At 37.0% G+C, this 23,321-nt stretch overlaps 2 protein-coding genes across 6 annotated transcripts in view; one reads left to right on the forward strand and one right to left on the reverse strand.

Moving 5' to 3' along the window:
- Positions 1–23,321, forward strand: part of RNGTT (RNA guanylyltransferase and 5'-phosphatase) — a 218,012-nt gene that overhangs the window by 143,381 nt on the left and 51,310 nt on the right. The window lies entirely within an intron of this gene.
- LOC132530413 (methylglutaconyl-CoA hydratase, mitochondrial-like) lies at positions 15,166–16,497 on the reverse strand. Its single transcript, XM_060167612.1, has 2 exons — positions 15,277–16,497; positions 15,166–15,233 (listed from the first exon to the last, which is right to left on the reverse strand). Exon 1 carries the CDS (start codon positions 16,495–16,497, stop codon positions 15,478–15,480), a length of 1,020 nt encoding a protein of 339 aa, XP_060023595.1. The 3' UTR covers positions 15,166–15,233; positions 15,277–15,477.

A 23,321-nucleotide genomic window follows, 5' to 3' on the forward strand; every position in this document is an offset into this window, starting at 1 on the left:
GATTGTACTTTTCTATTGAGATTAATATGATTGCAAGGCAGCATTTAAAAAAGAGAAGAGTTTTAAATATTATGCTTGGAAAATATGAAGGACAATTAAAATCCGGTGTCTAACACATAAAAGAGCCATTTTATGCAAATACCATCTTTTATTTATATTTTGTTCCATTTATGATAGTAAATCTATTGGTCATTTTTTTTAATAGTTTAAAACCTTTATTGTGTAGCTAGGGAATTAGAAATGGTCCATAGAAAAGGGCTTTTCTTAACACATCAAAGAAGTGCCTCAACTTTGGTCCCCCAAACCTAGAATAGTGCTTATGTTCTATGACACCCTCCTTTCTATAGGGTTTTCTGTACTCTGTGTGAATCCTAGATTCTCTATAATTTCTATCAGTCATTTTTTTTTTAAGAGAAAAGGATAAAGGCAGTAGTCTTAACCTTTAGACCACATATAGTGCATTTAAATACACACGTGTAATAAAACCTTGTTACTTTAGATCTGACTCTTTTGGAATTCTGGATGTAGTTTGTACACAGCTTGAGTAGAAGTTCACTTTTATTGCTTAACAAATTCATATTATAAATACATTTTAGAAAGTATATTTAATCTTAGGGTGTCTTAGTTAAGGCTACTATAACATACCACAGACTCGGTCGCTTAAACAACATTTATTTCTTAACAGTTCTGGAGGCTGGAAGTCTGAGATCAGGGGGCCAGCGTGGTTCGGTTCTTGGTGAGGGCCCTCTTCTGGCTGTGTCCTCACATGCCCTTCCTTGGTTTGTGCCCTAGAAAGCAGGGCTGTTACCCCTGGGACAGTGGTCACTGAGGTAACCAGGCAACTAGGGTGAACTGTGCTGGCTTCAGAAGCCCTCCTGTACTCAGTGATGCAAAAAATGGATTTGAAAGAAATAGTTTGTCACTGTGGCATGGAAGAGAGAGCTCTTGGACTGCACGATCTGAAAGGCTACCTCCTTCCCCCAACCCTGCCTTCACTGGAACCTCCTGCCTGGTCCAGGAAAATCTTAAGCTCTTCAACCTAAATTACAATATGTATTGATATGGTGTCAATTCCAACGTACTATTGGAAAAAAAACATGAGAAAGAGAAGCAAATTTTACTGGGAAATGAAGTCTTACCTGGTGGACCCGTGGAGCCTGAGTCCTTTGGTCCTTCTGTGTATTCAGCGTATTGTATTGAATTATGGAGCTTGATGTTTTTGGTGTCTTTCACTAAAAATTAATATTCTTGAGGGTAGAGTCTGTTGTTCCAACGTAAAACATAGTACCTATGGCTTTGAAGGCCTTTTGTACGTTGGAGAGGGTGTGAATGCTTTAGATAATAGCATTTGTCATGATTTGGAAAATGACTGTCTTCAAAGTATCTCTAAATTAAGGTAAAGTGATATCAGCTAGGATTTCACCTAGTTTGTAGCTCCGTATTTCAGAGGACTGTTTAACTCTCTTCTGAGAACAGTTCTTACCCATTTCCTTGCCTGAAAGAATGAAAATCCTCAGACTTCTTCACTTGTCCTCTCCCTCACCCTTTCTACCCTCTTTTCTCTTCCACTAAGAAGTCATAAAGAGCTCACTATAATAATTTTCTTAATCCTCCTGATGAAATCACTCTGTTGTAGATCTAGCTCTGCTTAAATCAAGTGATGCTTGTTCCCTGAAACGTGGGAACAATGTTCAACCTTTATTTCTTTTTAGCACATCCAGTCAGCACCTTTATGAAGTACAAAGATAGTAGATATAAGATAGATCTTTTGCATCTTATATGTCCTATATGTCAGGTGTAATTCCTAATTTTTTTCATAGCTGTGACTAACTTAGTGCTTTGAAAATATTTTTCATTGGTCGTAACATTTGACAGAATGAGAAAATATATAATTCAAACTTTTAAGATAGAAGAACCTAGAGGATATGACCACTGGGTTCGCTTTTTCCTAAATGGATTTCTACCTAGCAAATTTTGTGAGGGAGGAGGAATAGCAAGAGTTAATACCTGTACTGTTTATGGAGAACAGCCTTTTTCCTTCTCTTACTGATATTATATCCTTTATGAGATCAAACATAGGAAAGAAAGATGCTTGATACTGTCTCCTTTGGCTGGAGTATTGGTAGCAAGGTTTGGAAGCACTTGTTACCTGGTTCTATACACACAGCATGTATATCTTTTAAAGTTAGAAATTAAGAAGGCTTTAAGGATTACATTCTTATCTTGGCATCTTTTATCCTTGGCAAAGGCCTACTGTGCTACTAGACATTTTAAATTTTCACAAATCATAGTAGAGTATCATTGATTACCTACATGTATTTTTAAAAAATTGACTGTGAAAAGTTTATTTCCATAAAATAATAGTCACTCAAAACTAAACCCCATTCTTAATTCTTTAAAATAAATTGTAACTGGAGGAAAAAAAATTGAGTCTTAGAGGGTAGGAGTTTTGTCTCTTGGGTCTAACAGTTTGCAAATGCAGAATAGCAAACTTTTATGAGGAAAAAATCTTTAATGTAAAATGTGTTTCTTGATCCCATGGGATTCTGGTAAATCAGCCATACTTCTAGGCCCTCTATTATCTTCCCTATTCTTAGAACAACCGTTGTGAACTGATTGATGGAAATAGAATCTGGATGTATGGGATTAATCACAGTCTTTCTGTCTTGTTTAAGGCTCTTTAGATAGCGTTTCTGTGGTCATTACTTTTGAGCTAGATGTTTTTAATTTGTTTACTCATTATTCATAATTGTTTTCTGTGTAGCATCCTGTCTTTTGATATAGCAGATATTTTATTATAGGATTAGTCATCCACAGATTAGCCTAAATCTACTGTTAGTTAAAGAGGATTCAGGGAGAGAAAAGGTAAATTTGGAATCATATTTGCTTCAACAGTGATCTTTTATATATCTGATTTGGTAAACATGGTTTATTACTTTATATTATAGATGTATTGTATATATGTATAATTTATATTTGTCATATGTCACAAATATATTACACATTTATTTATTGAAGTATCATCTCCTCAGAGGACTCTTGAAATTATCACACTTGACCCTTTATCTTCCTAAATGAACAAGGGACTGTTCTAAGTAAAACTTAATGTTTTAATCTGGGGATCTTTTTTTTGATAATATTAAGACCAAGTTCTGAATTCTGCTTGGGGGCAGTGAGCTTAACAGAGAGGGACAATTAGTATTTTTTATTTTTTTAAATTTTATTTATTTTTCAAAAAAAAATATTTATTTTCGGCTGCGTCAGGTCCTTGTTGCGGCAGCAGGATCTTTAGTTGCAGTGTGCAGGCTTCTCTCTAGTTACAGCATGCGGGCTCGATAGTGCTGTGGGCTCAGTAGTTGAGGTGTGCAGCCTTAGTTGCCCGCACCATGTGAGATCTTAGTTCCCCAACCAGGGATCAAACCCGCGTTCCCTGCATTGGAAGGCGGATTCTTAACCACTGGACCACCAGGGAAGTTCTAGTATTTTTTAAATAAGACCACTGTCATTTCCTTCTTCAGTAATAAATATTTTATTCTAATAAAATTAGGAAGAGAATGGTGGATTCCATACAGTTTACTTATTTATTTTTTTAATGTGAGAGAGGCTATGAAGTGTATTTTCTATAACAGGAAGTTCACCTGTTCAAGGTTACTGTGTGCCTACTGTGTGGCACTTGCCTGTGAGTTCCAGGTGGGGATAGAGGTATTGACTTTGAGGACCCCTAACAGTTTAGAGAATTTGAAGCATTAACTGGGTAGTTAGCCTTTCTATTTTCCCTACTCTTTTACTTAGGACACTTTTCATAGATTGTATTAGTTTTCATATCTTTTCTGGATAGCATATTTCTTTGAGATGCATGCTCACTACCATGATCCTGTTTGTTACTAAACTAAACTTTAACTTTTCTCATAAAATGGGGTTAATATTAATATCATTAATATGAATTATAACACACCTCGTAGAGTTACTGTAAAGATTAAATTAATTGAAGTCCAGTGTCTGGTACACATAGCTTAATAAATATTACCTGTTAGTATGATCATTATTATAATTTATTTTACAAATGCTTATGGAATATCTTACTAATTACCTGGAACAGTGATAAGCAATGTGAGGAGTATGGAAGAAATACTAAATGTTGTTTTTCCACAAGAAGTTATAATATAATATAGATGTGATAAAACAAACACATGAAACAGCAGTGAACTATGTATGACAATATATAAATAAGGACCAAACTGTGTGGCACAGGTTGTTGATGCTGCAGAAGAATTTGGAGCAATGATAAATCAGTGAGGGTGGGGCAGTCAAGGTAAGCTTCATGCAGGAGATGGCACTGAAGCTGTGTCTGGAAAAATGGGTAGTATTGGAAAAAGATAGAAGGGTATTTCAGGTGGAGATGACTGGCACATTCACAAGACAGTAAAGAGGCAGAATTGGTGAAAGCAGAGGCCTCCAATTGCTGAGTGATAAGGCAATCAGAATAAAATCTAAGTCCTTGTCTTCGATTTTAAGCACCTTAATAGCAAAGTTTTATATTGAAGCTTTTTCAGCTCTTCCCTTTTATACATCTAACTATATAAACTTGTTGCCATCATGTTCCCATATGAATGATGACATGTCACTTTCTCTGAGGAAAGACACTGTATGCATCAAGTCGTCTTTATTTCTGCATGAGAACTTCTTGTCAATTTAATTCATTGCGTTTGTTATTGCAATCAGCATCAATTTCTTTTCTTTATTCCTGCCTCCTTTTTTTGTTAGAGCATGATGGCTGTTTCCTCATTTATTTCTGCAAAACACCCTTTTGGGGAAGAGCAGTGAGAAGGAAGAGTTATGAAATATTAATTAAAAGAGAAGAAAAGTTACACTAAAATATTAAATATTCCTATAAAGGAATTATAAATAATGTTATTTCTAATATATTAACTCTGTCTTATAAAGAGTCCTTGTGTCAATGGATTCTTCTCCTTTCACAGTGCCCCTAGCACCCAACAACTCTCCCCTCCCTGCCTTAAGAGAGATGTATGAAGAATCCGTAGCTTGAAGTGAACTATCCTGTTTGTGGTCAGTTTACGCTTGGTCCATTAGAAATTTCATTTCAAGCTGTATTATATGTATGGGTTTGTTTTTATAATAGTGTGTTTCATAGCCTGGAATGGTTATAATTGAAAGTACTGTGCTCTTCATAGTTATGAGTAACTACATCATTTGAGTTTCACTTTGATTGTCAGATTGCTTTTAAACTATGGTTAAAACTTTCAATAAATACAAGTTTGGTAGATACTTTATAAGCAACACTGGTAGGTAGTTTATAAACAATATTATATGTACTCTAAGAAGAAAATGAAGCAAAGTATTTTGGATGATTTTAGTTATGGCAGTAGCACATAAATAGAATCTAGTTTGCCATTTCTCTTCAGTATGTCTTCACTTTAGACTGCCATACTTAATCTTTTGAGTACCTCTCTAATGAGTGACAAACTGTTGAAATTTTAAGTACTTACAGAATAGTTAATTTCCTCAGTAAGCTGTGTTCTTTTAGATTTTACTTTTATTTGTGCCTTGTACACATATGGAGTTATTTCACTTTATTTTAAACTACCTTGATTTTGTCTTACTAAATTATATTTTACCTTATAAAACGAAATGCGCTTGCCATTTTCAGGTATTGTAGTAGAATTCTACTTAAAAACAGTAGTAGTTGGGGCTTCCCTGGTGGCACAGTGGTTGAGAGTCCGCCTACCGATGGAGGGGACACGGGTTCGTGCCCTGGTCCGGGAAGATCCCACATGCCGCGGAGCGGCTGGTCCCGTGAGCCATGGCCGCTGGGCCTGCGCGTCTGGAGCCTGTGCTCCGCAACGGGAGAGGCCACAACAGTGAGAGGCGGCCCGCGTACCGCAAAAAAAAACCCCAAAAACAGTAGTAGTTGAAAGTGTTTTTTTAGCTTTCAATTTGCTGCTTGGAACCATTTAAATTACAGAGTCATATTAATATGCCCTTCTTACATGCCATCTAACAGGAAGTCTATCAGTGCTGCTGCTCATGTATAGTAACATTTCTTTGTAGCCATCTCTAGATTTCTTACATATAATAGATAAATCCACAGTGTCTTTTCCTTTTCATTAGCTGTGCGTTTTTTTCTGATGGTAAAGATTGTTATTCTTATAAACACTGTACCTTGTAAAATAAAATGTAAAGACATCTCCACTTCCTTGTAAAGTTAATCTGATCTCAGAGGCAACACATTGCTTTACCTTATAGAACCACCAAAAGCAGACTTACTATTCCTCTCCCTCCCCCCAAAAAGGGCATCTCAGTGCATTCATGACATACTTGATGTTCACATCGATTCGATTCGAAGACTTGCCTCATGCTGCTTGCCTGGTGCCGCCGCCTTGCTCTTCTTAATTAAGGAAAAAAGTCATGAGAACAACTTTTATGTTTTTGGAGACAAGGAGTATTTGTGGATTAAATCTCTGTTGGCCAGTTAAGTGAAGTCCTATTCTTGGCATCTCTTATGTTGTTCTCCCGACTTCTCCTTCCTCCTCTGCTCTCCCATTTTTCCCATTCTAATCGCAGTAATTCACATATCAAATCACACTCCTGATGCAGAAATTCTAGTCTTAGAAAGAGGCTATTTTAAAATTAAAATTGTTTGGAGCATCACTTGCTAGAAAGTAAAAGGAGGCTCTGAACTTGTGACTTCTATAATAATAACCAGACATCAGGAAATGAAGTGGAATATTGGTTTGATCTTAGAAATAAATTAACTTGGGCCCTACTAGTCATAATCAGAACATTTACAAGACAATATTTGTGGACAGTTATGCCACAAGTGCTTTCAGATGTATTAGTCCTAGCTAAGGATGTAATACGGCAACATTTAAAAATTTTGCATGAATACCTCAGGTTTATTTTTCTAAAACTAGACGGAAGAAGAATTTTTGGAAGCTGTTAAGCTCTTCCTTTTTTCTGTTTTGCCTCATCTGTCATCTCATTTATAGAAATCCTATTTTAAATTTCCCAAGACCAGGTAATGTTTATCTTGTTTGGATCATGCTAGAACTTCAGCTGTCAGTTTTGGTTGTGCATATCAAAATATTTTATGGCAAACTCACCTACATATAAATTTACTTAATATCCATTTATTTTAAAATCTGCCTTATATTTCTCAGTATTTTAATATCAGTGGTTAGTTCTTCCTTAGGGAGGTATGTGTTGTTTTTTGTTTGTTTTGTTCTTTTTCTCCTGTGTGTTTTTTTTTTCCTGTATTTTTTTACTTACCAAGCAACCATTGATCATTCACCTTGTGTCAGGCACTGTACTAGAGGCTTGGGATTATAATATAAAATGTTATAAGATTACATTTCACGGCATTTGATAAGAGAGTCTTGAAAACTTTTATCAGTGGTTCCAGTGTTGGGTCATATTTTGAGGGCATGCGCCTAAAGGAAGTCCCTGAAGACCAGTGTGTGGGTTTTCACTTAACATGCAAGCCTCTACTTTCAGGGTTTAAAAGTCTTTAGTAGTCAGAAGATTACTACAGTACATAATTCCCATGGGTCTGTTATAGAATTTGCCAGTTTGTCTCCGTTTCTTGTAGTTTAACTACTTCAAACCTGCTGCTGCTTTAAGACTATGAGTTCCCGAGGCAGGGATCATCTTTATGTCTCTGATACCTGGCCTAGAGTCTGGCATATACTCTAAATAATTGATGTATAATAAATGATTCAATTTCATAAAGAGAAAGAAGATGAGGAAGAGCCAAGATTGAATAGAGGATTGAGCTAATTTCCCTCCCTTGTTGACTTTCTTTTTTTCCCCCGTTGCTCCTTTTAAAGAAGTAGGCCATGTTGGCTGAAGTTGTCCGCATACCTGAAGAGGTTGGCCAGAGCTTTGCAAGCCCCACACTGATTTTATCACTCAGCATTGATCATGTTGTGGGGAATTAATTATCCTTAACCAAACGTCTTAATTATTAAGAAGTGAGATTTAAGAACAAAGAGCCAGAGGAAGAGAAGTTTGATTCTCAATTCGACCTCTTACAAGCTGTGTGTCCTCAGGCAAATTAGTAATTTCTGTTAGCCTCCAAATCTATTAAATGGGAATAATAATGGCACCTAACACATGGGATTCTTTGACAAGATTAAATGACAATCCTAAATTCCTAACACTAAAGGAGTATTCAAATTAAAATTAATACCAGAGAGAAGGCCAATATAATGTAGAATTAAGCTTAGCACAGGGCCTTGCACACTGAAGGTCTCAGTAAGTAACAACTATAATTATTATGGTTTTCGTGGCTTTGTAACCATCAGCACTAATTTATAGTAATACAGTCGACCCTTGAACAGCACAGGTTTGAACTGCTCAGATCCACTTATATGTGGCTTTTTGACTTCGCTGAGGGTTAGTGCCCCTAATCTCTGTATTGTACAAGGGTCAACTGTATATCATTACATATAGATGTGTGTGTACACACATATGCATTAAATATACACATATATGTACATAGTCAGGTTTCTATTTGTAGCAACTCATTTCTAACTACTCAAAGTTATTTAGCCCTTAGAAGATTGTTTTGTGACTGTGTGATCGAAGGAAAAGGGTTAGGTTATCTTGAGGGATATTTCATCCGGAGCTTGGAAAATTAGGTCTTCCACAGTAGTACATGCTTTTCTGGCATCCAGATAACTCCTCTTTGCTAATTGTGTCAGTCAGTCTCTATCCTCTCCTCTGACTATCTGCCTCTTTTTCGCCCTCCTTTCTTACATGTAGACATGCATTGACTATATACATTCTGACAGATTTATACGTTTTAACTCTCTTATCTGTCATTAACATTAAATTTCAATATTTCATACAAGGCAATTCATTTTTTCTTCTTTTTAAGACATGCTGTATTTTGGAAATATGCTTTGGTCATTCAGTGTATACAACTGATTTAGACTGAACAAATGTTAGTTAAGTACATACATTATTTTATTTAATCCTCAAAACATTTCTGTGGAGTTAAGTCATAACCGTTTGCCCAACAAAATAATGAGGCTACAGAGGAGTTAAATGAGTTGCCTGAAGTTACACAGGAAACAAGCACCACAGTTGGGAATCAGACATATAGTGTGCTTTCCAGCCACCCTTTCCACAGCACCATAACAGCCTGAACAAAAAGGACCTAGAAATCTTCATCTATGAGTCAACTATCTCAGGGTAGATTACTTCCACAAATCTTATCCATTCTGTAGTGATTTTTAGTTGACTCAACTTCAGAATGACCATTCCTGCCCTTGTAACCCTCCTTGTTAACTGGCAGAGTGGGAGAAAATAAAAGATTACAGGTCTTTGAGAAGAGAAAGAATAAGTGTTAAAGTTGGGAAGGTATCAATTAAGTGGAGGGCTGGATAGTTTTAGCAAGGAATGAGAAGGAAAGCTAAGGATGTATGTATAGAAATACAGATGAATTGAAAGATGGAGAAACTTGTACCTCAAGACTGGATCTTCTCCACTCAATGAGAAATAAAAGTGATTTTTGGAGTGAGAAGAGAAAGGGATGGTCTGGGGAGATTTAGAGAAAGGAGGAGGTCTGGAACAGTCTTTGTGGGATTCAAGAAGAGAAAAATGTTTGAAGTTGTTGAGAGACTTGTATCTTAGGAATGGATATTTTTGGGGCTTTCTAAAACATAGAACGTACCTTTTAGACCTTTTTTTAAAATTTTTATTTTATTTATTTATTTTTGGCTGTGTTGGGTCTTCGTTGCTGCACGTGGGCCCTCTCTAGCTGCGGCGAGCGGGGGCCACTCTTAGTTGCGGTGCGTGGGCTTCTCATTGTGGTGGCTTCTCTTGTTGCGGAACATGGGCTTTAGGTGCACGGGCTTCAGTAGTTGCGGCATGCAGGCTCAGTAGTTGTGGCTCACGGTCTCTAGAGCACAGGCTCAGTAGTTGTGGCACATGGGCTTAGTTGCTTTGTGGCATGTGGGATCTTCCCGGACCAGGGATCAAACCTGTGTCCCCTGCACTGGCAGGCAGATTCTTATACACTGCACCACCAGGGAAGCCCTAAACCATTTTTAAGTGTACAAATCCGTGACCTTAAGTACATTCCCAGTGTTGTGCAACCATAACCACTGTCAATTTCCAGAATTTTTTCATCATTTCAAACAGAAACTTTGTACCCATTAAACAATAACTCCCTGTTCCTGTCTCACCTTGGTCTCTGGTAACCGCTATTCTACTTTCTGTCTTTTTGAATTTGACTTTGCTACATACCTCATATAAGTGGAATATATAATAGCTGTCCTTTTGTGACTGGCTTATTTCACTTAGCATAATGTTTTCAGAGTTCATCCATGTTGCAGCATGTCAGCATTCCATTCCTTTTTAAGACTGAATAATATTCCATAAACAAGATATATACCACATTATGTTTTTCAATTGTTGATGGGCATATGGATTGTTTCTACCTTTTGGCTATTGTGAATAATGCTGCTATGACATTGGTGACAAGGAATGGGTTTTAAAACTACATCTTAAAAAAACCGTATGAAATAACTATGTGCTTATACTTCCACACTGCTTAATTCTTTCTGAAAGCCTGGTTAATTTATTTGAGGAAAAAGATAACGTTGTTTGACTACCCCTCATGGATTTGCTGAGCACATTCTAAGGTTGTAATGACCATAACCCACTTCAAGAATTCACATCAGTCACTTAATAGAGTGGAAAACATGAATGGAAAAGTATTGTGATTATTAGATAACCTCCATCTCGCATTTTGGAAATAATTGAATTAGTTTCACCGTAAGGACGTGAGGGTCTTTCAGTCATTTATAAAATGTGGTCCTAGACAGCTTGGTAACATTTACTTTATATTCACGGCTTTAAGAAATGTTAAAATTATCATGCTTTATAGCACTGCCAGCACTATCTGGTGATGTCTTTCTTACGGATATCTCATGATTTCCTATTGTCAGCCCAGCATATGAGATTCTGGAACTTCGTCTTGAATATACTTAGACTAGATTATAGCTGTCACATTACTGAGGTTCAGCTGTCTCGTGCATTATGTTAACTTTTGTTAATTGATCAAGGCATATGTCAAGGGTAAATATAATGATTTATAAGCAAAATAATTGATGTGCAATATGGTATTCTGGTCATTTTTAAATTTGAAGTAATTAAAAACAATTCTGCTACTATATCATTAGTTATCAGTGTGTTTTGAACAGATATCAAAATAAAGAATAAAATGAATTGTTACAGTTCAAATTCTTTTACATGAGCTATTCAGCTAGGTAAGAATTTCCTTCAAGGGCTTTGCAAACTAAACCAGTCAGTAAGTTACTCTGTTTGAACAAAAGAATATACTGATTGAATTAAGGCAGGAATTGTCTGTTAACTCAAAATAGGCTCATTCATGTTTATAAGTAGAGTCATGAAAATGATAAAGAATTAACTACAGCAAGTCCCCTACATACGAACGAGTTCCGTTCTGAGAGCGCATTTTAAGTCCAATTTGTTCGTAAGCCCAACAAAGTTAGCCTAGGTACCCAACTAACACAGTTGGCTATATAGTTCTGTACTGTAATAGGTTTATAATACTTTTCACCCGAATAATACATAAAAAATGACCAAACACAAAAAAATAAAGAAAACATTTTAAATCTTACAGTACAGTACCTTGAAAAGTACAGTAGTACAGTACAACAGCTGGTATGCAGGGGCTGGCATCGAGTGAACAGGCAAGAAGAGTTACTGACTGGAGGAGGGAGAGGAGATGGGAGATGGTAGAGCTGAAGGATCGTCAGCAATAGGAGGCAGAGGGCAAGCTGCAATTTCACTCACGCCTGACTTGATGGAATGCACATTCACATCTTTGAAAGTTTGCAACTTGAAGGTTCCTATGTAGGGGACTTAACCATACTTTAAAAAATAAAGATAGCTAATATGTACCTAGCAATGAAAAAATACTAATTCAATACCTACCAAAATCTATATTTAAAAAAAGGGATGCATATATAATATTTACTAGAGGAGTATTCAAATTAAAATTAATAGTAAAGAGAAGATCAATATAATGTATATTCTATCAGTGAGACACTTAGGCAGTTCTCTGTAGTTTTGGCAGTTCATGTGTCAGCAGTTTGTGGAGAGTTCTGTGAAGCTGAAATTCAGATTTGAAGTAATTCTTTTCAGTGTGGAATATAACAGTCTCAGTCATTCTGGGGTCTGTGATTTAAAAAAAACATTTCTCTCTTTGATTGATCATAGCTATTATTGAAATAGCTGGTAACGTGACATGGTGCTATAATTTAGACAGAAAAAAATGGAATTGTGAATTATATCCACTCAGCTTAAATCTCCCTGTTTGTTGTCTCCACAGTATCTTTTGTACTTTTTCTGCAGAAATGGCCCCATAGCATAATGTTCCTGCATTTTCCCAGGGGAAAAGGAGGATGTCACAGAGTCTTGTCTGAAGTATACAAGGGGAACTTGTACAACAAAAATATAGGGAAAAAATAAAATAAGTTTCAGAATTTCCCAATACAGGAAATGAAAGTTTTATTCATTTATTTTATTTATTAATCTTTTAACAAATGTGCTTTACATATACATCTTGGAGTCAAGGAGGTGAAAATTTATGGAGATGATGATGATTCACGTAATTTCAGATGTTTAGATTTGAGGCTAATCCCTACATAAATCATTCTCCCCTCTCTTCTTTTGTAGGTTAAAAGTAAGCTATAGAATAATTCTTATGACCAGTAGATAATAAACCAGGTGGGGAGCTATATGTGTTTGATGATTTCCCTGTTAAAAACCACTTTTCAGACTTTTTGCTTCATGTTTACACAGGCAGGTCTTAAAATAATAAACCAACTGTCCATTTAGAATGATCAGGGTGGGTTGATTTAGAATTATTTGTAGGCCCAGTTTGTGATATGGCCTGTGAACATTTGTACTTTCCTTTTTTAATATATTTAGCAAAACTTTGAAGATGAAGTTTGTACATTATTTTTTACAGCTTTATTGAGGAGTATTTGATATATGATAACCTGCACTTAGTTAAAGTGTGCAATTTGATTTTTAAGTGTGAAATCACCACTCCCGGAATAAGATGATGACCATGTCCATCAGCCGCCCGCCCCCCCCACCCCCCCAAATTTCCTCCTGCCCCTTGTTAATCCCTCCCTCCCTCTCTCCTCCCACACCCTTCACTCCCTTTTCTGGCAACCACTGCTTTGGGGTATTCATTTTCTAGAATCTTATGTAGATGGAAACATATACTGTATGTGTCTGTGGTGGTCTTCCCCCACCCCCCCTTCTTTCAACATTAGATTCATCCATGTTGTTACATGTATGAGTAGTTTGTTTCTTTTTATTGCTGAGCAGCCTGTTGTTGTATAGATATATCGCAATTTACTTATCCGTTCACCTGTGTATGGATGGACATTTGAGATGTCTTCAATCTTTGGCTATTATAAATAAAGCTGCTGTGAGACTAGGAAACAAGTCTTCTCGTAGACATATGCTTTCATTTGTCTTGAAATGGGACTGGCCATTTTTTTCTCCAAAGGATCAGATAGTAAATATGTTAGTCTTTATTGGCTCTAGGTGGTAGGCTGGGGTAGTGGTAGGACTTCATTTGTTTCCCTTCTCTCAGGTACCATCTTATCTTGGCTGGGACTGGAAAATTTGTCTATACATTTTTAATGCACTTATGTTCCTTTTTTTGTTTTTTTTAATTTTACTGCCTTTCTATTTAAAACCATTATGCCCAGATATGTGAGTTCTGTGTTTTCATATTATATTTATGCCATAGAATTTGTAGCTCTAGTACTAAGAAGAGGATGAGTGACTTGTGGATTCCCTAGAAGCTCATCTCTTAAAATACTCATATATTTTTACAGGAATATTAAAATATGTTAATATACCAATTAATATTGTATCCCTCATTTAGGAGTCACTCTTACTCTCTCACTGATTGCTTATGTTGGTTTTTTTCTTTGGACTTTTTATATTAAGACCTTTTATAGTATGAAGTATACATACAGAAAAGTACATAAAACATAAATGTACAGCTTACTGAAATTTCATGGAACCAACATACATTTAACTACTACTCAGAACAAAAAAAAATCATATTGCCAGCACCCTAGATGCCTCCAGCATGCTATTTCTCATTCACAAATTTCTCTCTCCCACCAAAGATAGCCATTATCTGTAAGTTTGTGATTTTTACTTCCTTGCTCTTTTTTATACTTTTGTTACTTAGGTATGCAATTCTAAACACTAGGGTTTGGTTTTGCCTGGTTTTGAACCTTACATAAATTCAACCCTATGTTCTTTTATATTTGGCTTCATGTCTCCTTTACACAATCTTAATATAATCTGGGACAGTACCTCACTTGCACTTTTCATGATCTTGACAATTTTTTTTTTTTTTTTTTTGCGGTACGTGGGTCTCACACTGTTGTGGCCTCTCTCATTGCGGAGCACAGGCTCTGGACACGCAGGCTCAGCGACCATGGCTCACGGGCCCAGCCGCTCCGCGGCATGTGGGATCCTCCCGGACTGGGGCACAAACTCGTGTCCCCTGCATCGGCAGGCGGACCCTCAACCACTGCGACACCAGGGAAGCCCGATCTTGACACTTTTTGAAGACTACTAGTTATTATATAGGACGCCCCTTAGTGTGATCTTTTGGGGGGGTGTATTTTTAGGAAGGCACACCACGAAAGCAACAGTGTGCTCTTCTAGGTGCATTATGTTGGGGGTGGGAGCTCATGTTGGTAATTTTGATTATTTGGTTAAGTGAGTCTGCTGGATTTTGAAGTTGCTGTGTTTATGATTAGTAAGTGTTTTCTGGGTTGAAATTTTGAGACTAGGCAGATGTCAGGTTTCTCATCCTACCTTCCTCTTGTAGTTTTAGTATTTTTCAATCGTTTTTGCCTGCAACAATCGTTACTGTGGTGTTTTTCAATTTCAATTAGGCAAATATTTCAAATATGGTGAATTTCAATTTCCTTCATTCTTTTTTTTTTGGTACATGGAAATAATTTTATTTTCATACTGTAGCACAGGAGACATACAATCAATATTTTTTACTAGCGTGTGCAATATATAAATTATTCACATTAAAAAATTTAAGAACAGAAAGCCTTGTATGCAGGAGGTATTTAAAAATGTATACCTAATTTTGAATTGGCGTTTTTGACAGTATACATTATTAGCTTTAAATCTGAATGAAATGACGATACACATTTGAACAAGTACACATTTAAATCTGAATGAAAATGACGATACACATTTGAACAAGTACACATAGGGGTCCACTCCAGATACTTAATTCAGTATATGGATAACTCGCTCTTCACTTTGGTCGCTGGGATTCCAGATGCTGAGGCATATGTGAATCTGAAAGATACTTCCAGAAGTATATTTATTACACTGGCGTTTTAAAGATTTCTCTTTCTTCTACTCTCCTTTATAACGAGGGGTCCTTTTCTCTTTAAAAGCAAGAAGACCTTCAAGTCTGTCTTTCGTTGGAATAGTCTGAGCATAACAAGCTTCTTCTATGGCTAATCCTGTTACTAAATCGACCTCCATCCCTTGCTTAATTGCTAATTTTGCCACTCTCATTGCAACAGGTCCCTGAGGTAAAAACTCTCTTGCTAGGTCCAAGGCCTTTCTATAGGCAGCATCCCCCTCCTGGTTCTGTTCCAGAACATGGCTGATCAAGCCCACTGCTTTGGCTGCTTGGCCATCGAGCACACGTGCAGAGAAGATGAGCTCTTTGGCCAGGGACATCCCAATGGCACGTGGCAGTCGCTGCGTGCCCCCTCCACCAGGAGTAATTGCCAACTTTGTTTCAACCAGGCCCATTTTTGCAGAAGAAGCTGCTACTCTTATATCACATGCTAAAGTCAGTTCAAGTCCACCACCTAAAGCGAGTCCATCTATTGCTGCAGTGGTTGGCACTGGAAGATTAGCGATTTCATTAATCACTGCTCTTATTTTGGAGACAAAAGGACCAACTTCACTGGAATTCATTTTGACTCTTTCCTTAAGGTCAGCACCAGCACAGAATATCCCTGGGACTTCACTTCTTACTATGATGGTCCGTACTTTCTTATCAGATTTTAAAGTATCCACAGCTTTTGAAAGGATTTTTATAAGTTTTGTACTCAATGAATTTTTGGCATAAGCTCTGTTTATTCCAAGCACCACAGTTCCTCGGTTCTCCTCCTCCAGATACCGCACCCGCAGCTCGTCCTCCGTCTTCACCTCAGAGCTGTAGCCCCTCCGCCAGGCCGCACCCCCGGCCGTGGGTGTCCAGCCCCCAGCCCAGGTCGCCGGGTCGACCCGCGGGACCGTCCAGGAGCCGGACAGTCTCCACCCAGGGCCGAGCCGCGCACAGCAAGCGGCCACCAAGCGAGCGCGGCCGGCCTGCAAGATACCCGAGGCCCCGGGTGCCGCTGCGGCCGCCGCTGCCATGTTGACTGTTTCTCCTTCGTTCTTTTTCAGTGCATTAATAGGGATTGAAATGGAAAGAACCACTGTCCCCTCTTCCTCATATACTTATTTATATTATTAAGGATTTAGGAATATTTTACTCCATGGGTTATAATCCAGCACTATGATTTTATTTTAGTGTTTTGGCTTCGGTCCTTGGGAATGCCTTCAGTTCAACGTCTGTGTCTTTTTGGCATGCTCTCATCACTTTTCCATTATCTCCTTACTTCCCAGTACCACAAGATGTTCCAGGCTCTTCTTATACTTTTCCCCCCTCAGTCCAGAAATCAGCCCTTTCTCCAAAGAGCCCAGGTGTTTTTGTTTTTTGGGTTTTTTTTTGCGGTACGCGGGCCTCTCACTGCTGTGGCCTTTCCCGTTGCGGATGGCCTCTCCTGTTGCAGAGCACAGGCTCCGGACGCACAGGCTCAGCGGCCATGGCTCACAGGCCCAGCCGCTCCGCGGCATGTGGGATCCTCCCGGACCGGGGCACGAACCCGCGTCCCCTGCATCGGCAGGCGGACTCTCAACCACTGCGCCACCAGGGAAGCCCTGTTTTTGTTTTTTAATTGGTGAAGATTGATGGTTGGAAACATGGATCTAGGTCCTCCGCACGGTTGTTGCTGCTGGGTGTCATTACAGACCCTCTCAGTTGTCAGAGCTAGGAATGTATTTATTTCTACCGGCACACAGATTCTTCATTTAACCATCCGATTGTTGTTGTTGGTGGTGGTGGTTTTTCATTTTTTTCATGAAAGTCTAGAGCATTTTGTTACTCCTATACCAGGGTTTAGAAAGCAAATCAGAAAAGTGTAGGCTATGAAAAGTCTTTAAGGATAATAATAAACTCACTCATTTGCTAATTCAAGTTTCATCTGGGGCTAATGGCAAATGCTGCTTTTACCTACATTCTACTAGAAGTCTTAAAGAATAATGTAGGCCTTCTCAGTAATGTGCATTTTCTCAAATTCAGAAGGGCCCTAGTGATCCCATATTAGATGCATTTACTTTCTCTTTTTTTCTAGTATGAAATATACTGGATGTAGTCTGCTCTTTGGAGAATTTGCTCATTGGCTTCGAAGTGGGATTTTATTTGTCAGTCAGTATTCATGATACTGAAAGTTTTTTCAGAGTATTTTTGCAGTTGAAAAGTGTATCAGTTAGTGGGTAATGTAATTAGGGCTTGTAGACCGAACAGTTAATTTTGAGTTATGTAGCTTATTTTTAGAAGGATCCCCTTTGCCTTTTTTTAACTTTTAATTTGAAATAATTATACACTCAATTTCCTTTTAAAGCAATTTTTTGTAAGCCTGATATATTGTCAGTGAATGATGGTGAATGAGGTTCTTTTAATTAATCTTTCTATTACCTGCCAAGTTTTAATTTTACTTTATGTGAGAAAATTTTCTGGAAATAATTTTGCAGCTTTCTTTCCAGAATAGATATTTGTTAATATTTGTATTTGGGAAATTGAAGCAAAATGAACATTAGATTTGCCTATCTTTACTTTTGTCGAAAGCTCTAATAGATTTCCTTTCTTTTTTTCTTTTCCAGCAATGCCGCCATTTTTTTTTCCTAATATCTTTATTGGAGTATAATTGCTTTACAATGTTGTGTTAGCTTCTGCTGTATAACAAAGTGAATCACCTATAGGTATACATATATCCCCATATCTCCTCCCTCTTGCGTCTCCCTCCCACCCTCCCTATGCCACCCCTCTAGGTGGTCACAAAGCACCAAGCTGATCTCCCTGTGCTATGCGGCTGCTTCCCACTAGCTATCTGTTTTACATTTGGTAGTGTATATAAGTCCATGCCACCCTCTCACTTCGTCCCAGCTTACCCATCCCCCCTCCCCGTGTCCTCAAGTCCATTCTCTATGTCTGCCTCTTTATTCCTGTCCTGTCCCTAGGTTCTTCACAACCTTTTTTTTTTTTAGATTCCATATATATATATTAGCATACGGTATTTGTTTTACTCTTTCTGACTTACTTCCCTCTGTATGACAGACTCTAGGTCCATCCACCTCACTACAAATAACTCAATTTCATTTCTTTTTATGGCTGAGTAATATTCCATTGTATATATGTGCCACATCTTCTTTATCCATTTATCTGTTGGTGGACAGTTAGGTTGCTTGCATGTCCTGGCAATTGTAAATAGTGCTGCAATGAACATTGTGGTACATGGCTCTTTTTGAATTATGGTTTTCTCAGGGTATATGCCCAGTAGTGGGATTGCTGGGTCGAATGGTAGTTCTATGTTTAGATTTTTAAGGAACCTCCATACTGTTCTCCATAGTGGCTGTATCAATTTACATTCCCACAAACAGTGCAAGAGGGTTCCCTTTTCTCCACAACCTCTCCAACATTTATTGTTTGTAGATTTTTTGATGATGGCCATTCTGACTGGTATGAGGTGATAACTCATTGTAGTTTAGTTTTGATTTGCATTTCTCTAATGATGAGTGATGTTGAGCATTCTTTCATGTGTTTGTTGGCAATCTGTATATCTTCTTTGGAGAAATGTCTATTTAGGTCTTCTGCCCATTTTTGGATTGGGTTGTTTGTTTTTTTTATATTGAGCTGCTTGGGCTGGGTGTAAATTTTGGAGATTAATCCTTTGTCAGTTGCTTCATTTGCAAATATTTTCTCCCATTCTGAGGGTTGTCTTTTTGTCTTGTTTATGGTTTCCTTTGCTGTGCAAAAGCTTTGAAGTTTCGTTAGGTTCCATTTGTTTGTTTTTATTTCCATTTCTCTAGGAGGTGGGTCAAAAAGGATCTTGCTGTGATTTATGACATAGAGTGTTCTGCCTGTGTTGTCCTTTAAGAGTTTTATAGTGTCTGGCCTTACATTTAGGTCTTTAATCCATTTTGAGTTTATTTTTGTGTATGGTGTTAGGGAGTGTTCTAATTTCATTCTTTTACATGTAGCTGTCCAGTTTTCCCAGCACCACTTATTGAAGAGGCTGTCTTTTCTCCATTGTATATTCTTGCCTCCTTTATCAAAAATCAGGTAACCATATGTGCGTGAGTTTATCTCTGGGCTTCCTATCCTGTTCCATTGATCTATATTTCTGTTTTCATGCCAGTACCATACTCTCTTGATTAGTAGTATACTCTGAAGTCCGGGAGCCTGATTCCTCCAGCTCCAGTTTTCTTTCTCAAGATTGCTTTGGCTATTCGGGGTCTTTTGTGTTTCCATACAAATTGTGAAATTTTTTGTCCTAGTTCTGTGAAAAATGCCATTGGTAGTTTGATAGGGATTGCGATGAATCTGTAGATTGCTTTGGGTAGTATAGTTATTTTCACAGTGTTGATTCTTCCAATCCAAGAACATGGTATATCTCTCCATCTGTTTGTATCATCTTAAATTTCTTTCATCAGTTTCTTACAGTTTTCTGCATATAGGTCTTTTGTCTCCTTAGGTAGGTTTATTCCTAGGTGTTTTATTCTTTTTGTTGTAGTGGTAAATGGGAGTGTTTCCTTAATTTCTTTTTCAGGATTTTCATCATTAGTGTATAGGAATGCAAGAGATTTCTGTGCATTAATTTTGTATCCTGCTACTTTACCAAATTAATTGATTAGCTCTAGTAGTTTTCTGGTAGCATCTTTAGGATTCTCTATGTATAGTATCATGTAATCTGCAAACAGTGACAGCTTTACTTCTTTTTTTCCTATTTGGATTCTTTTTATTTCTTTTTCTTCTCTGATTGCTGTGGCTAGGACTTCCAAAACTATGTTGAATAATAGTGATGAGAGTGGACATCCTTGTCTTGTTCCTGATCTTTCAGTTTTTCACCATTGAGAATGATGTTGGCTGTGGCTTTGTCATATATGATAGCCTTTATTATGTTAAGGTAAGTTCCCTCTATGCCCACTTTCTGGAGGGTTTTTATCATAAATGGTGTTGAATTTGTAAAAAGCTTTTTCTGTATCTATTGAGATGATCATATGGTTTTTCTCCTTCAGTTTGTTAATATGGTTTATCACGTTGATGGATTGGCATATATTGAAGAATCCTTGCATTCCTGGGATAAACCCCACTTGATCATGGTGTATGATCCTTTTAATGTGCTGTTGGATTCTGTTTGCTAGTATTTTGTTGAGGATTTTGGTGTCTATGTTCATCAGTGATATTGGCCTGTAGTTTTCTTTCTTTGTGACATCTTTGTCTGGTTTGGTATGAGGGTGATGGTGGCCTCATAGAATGAGTTTGGGCGTGTTCCTTTCTCTGCAATTTTTTGGAAGAGTTTGAGAAGGATGGATGTTAGCTCTTCTCTAAATGTTTGATAGAATTCACCTGTGAATCCTTCTGGTCCTGGGCTTTTGTTTGTTGGAAGATTTTTTTATTACAGTCTAAATTTCAGGGCTTGTGACTGGTCTGTTTATATTTTCTATCTCTTCCTAGTTCAGTCTTGGAAGGTTGTGATTTCCCAAGAATTTGTCCATTTTCTTCCAGGTTGTGCATTGTATTGGCATATGGTTGCTTGTAGTAGTCTCTCATGATCCTTTGTATTTCTGCAGTGTCAGTTGTTTCTTCTCCTTTTTCTTTCCTAATTCTGTGATTTGAGTCTTCTCCCTTTTTTTCTTGATGAGTCTGGCTAATGGTTTATCAATTTTGTTTATCTTCTCAAAGAACCAGCTTTTAGTTTTATTGATCTTTGCTATTGTTTTCTTCATTTATTTCTGATCTGATCTTTATGATTTCTTTCCTTCTGCTAACTTTGGGGTTTTTTTGTTCTTGTTTCTCCAATACCTTTAAGTGTAAGGTTAGGTTGTTTATTTGAGATGTTTCTTGTTTCTTGAGGTAGGATTGTACTGCTATAAACTTCCCTCTTAGAACTGCTTTCGCTGCATCCCATACGTTTTGGGTCGTCGTGTCTTCATTGTCATTTGTTTATAGGTATTTTTTTATTTCCTCTTTGATTTCTTCAGTGATCACTTCGTCATTAAGTAGTGTATTGTTTAGCCTCCACGTGTATGTATTTTTTACAGATCTTTTCCTGTAATTGATATCTAGTGTCATAGCGTTGTGGTCGAAAAGATACTTGATACAATTTCTATTTTCTTAAATTTACCAAGGCTAGATTTGTAACCCAAGATATGATCTATCCTGGAGAATGTTCCATGAGCACTTGAGAAAAATGTGTATTCTGTTGTTTTTGGATGGAATGTCCTATAAATATCAATTAAGTCCATCTTGTTTAATGTATCATTTAAAGCTTGTGTTTCCTTATTTATTTCATTTTGGATGATCTGTCCATTGGTGAAAGTGGGGTGTTAAAGTCCCCTACTATGATTGTGTTACTGTGTATTTCCTCTTTTATGGCTGTTAGCATTTGCCTTAAGTATTGAGGTGCTCCTATGTTTGGTGCATAAATATTTACAATCCTTATATCTTCCTCTTGGATTGATCCCTTGATCATTATGTAGTGTCCTTCTTTGTCTCTTGTAAAGTCTTTGTTTTAAAGTCTATTTTGTCTGATATGAGAATTGCTACTTCAGCTTTCTTTTGGTTTCCATTTGCATGGAATATCTTTTTCCATCCCCTCACCTTCAGTCTGTATGTGTCCCTAGGTCTGACGTGGGTCTCTTGTAGACAGCATATATACGGGTTTTGTTTTTGTATCCATTCAGCCAGTCTATGTCTTTTGGTTGGAGTATTTAATCCATTTACATTTAAGGTAGTTATCGATATGTATGTTCCTATTACCATTTACTTAATTGTTTTGGATTTGTTTTTGTAGGTCTTTTCCTTCTCTTGTGTTTCCTGCCTAGAGAAGTTCCTTTAGCAGTTGTTGTAACGCTGGTTTAGTGGTGCTGAATTCTCTTAGCTTTTTCTCAGCAATGCCTTCTTACTCTAAAAATTTCTTTGGTAGCCATAGAAGCATTTAGTTACAAGCAAATTTTTTGGAAGTTATTAGCATTTGTATAAATGTTATATTAATGTTCACCTAATAGAAGGACAAAACAATTATCTGGTACTAAATGCGTCATGGTTTTTATTTTAACATATGCTTTTTATTTTAACATATATTTATAATGCATCTGTAAATGCTGAATTAATGCCTTTACCCTGGGGATTTAAAATGTGTGAATGCTATATTATATACAACTACCCTGTCATAATAAAATGGTGCCTATTGTTTGACAATAATTATGTATACCATTTGGCATAATAATTTTTTGAAAGGTAAAAGCATTTTAGGAAATGTTCCATCTTAGAAGTTGGAATTTATGTTCTCAAAGTATTAATTATTTTACACATAACAAACGCTTAAATTATGGTACCTATGAAAACCCACTCAAACGAAGGTGGTAATGTAATTTATGTAAGGAATAATATGGACATGAATGAGAAAGAACAGTATTTAAAAAGCGAAATATATATATGCTGTGTAACTACCATATTTAAGATATTTCTTGTTTAGAAGGTAGTTATTAGATAGGCAAGTTGGAGGAAGGGGAGGGCACACTGAATAGTATATTGGCAAGCTTCCTAAAATGCATATGCATAGTAATTAGAGGCATACTGATTTTTAAATGTCAGCCAGCTTTTATTCTCTTCCTTTTCTATCATGTATTTGTATGAACAGTGACTATTCTTCTAAAAGAGGTTTATGAAGCTTTTTGTCATCATTTGTTATATAGGAAATAAATTACCACTGCTATATAAAACTAACATTAAATTTGTGATACTAGCAATTTGTGAGAGATTTAAAGTTTTGTTGCTTTGATTAATTTCTTATTTGTCAAATGATGGTGAAGAAATTCTCCATTTCCTAGTTGAGATTTGGGGATATTTCTTA

The sequence above is a fragment of the Lagenorhynchus albirostris genome, chromosome 12 (genome assembly GCF_949774975.1).
Source record: "Lagenorhynchus albirostris chromosome 12, mLagAlb1.1, whole genome shotgun sequence".
NCBI lineage: Eukaryota > Metazoa > Chordata > Mammalia > Artiodactyla > Delphinidae > Lagenorhynchus > Lagenorhynchus albirostris.

What these genes read in the sequence shown, in the direction of transcription:
- LOC132530413 (XM_060167612.1), bottom strand. Translation starts at nt 16,497, where the DNA reads ATGGCAGCGGCGGCCGCAGCGGCACCCGGGGCCTCGGGTATCTTGCAG.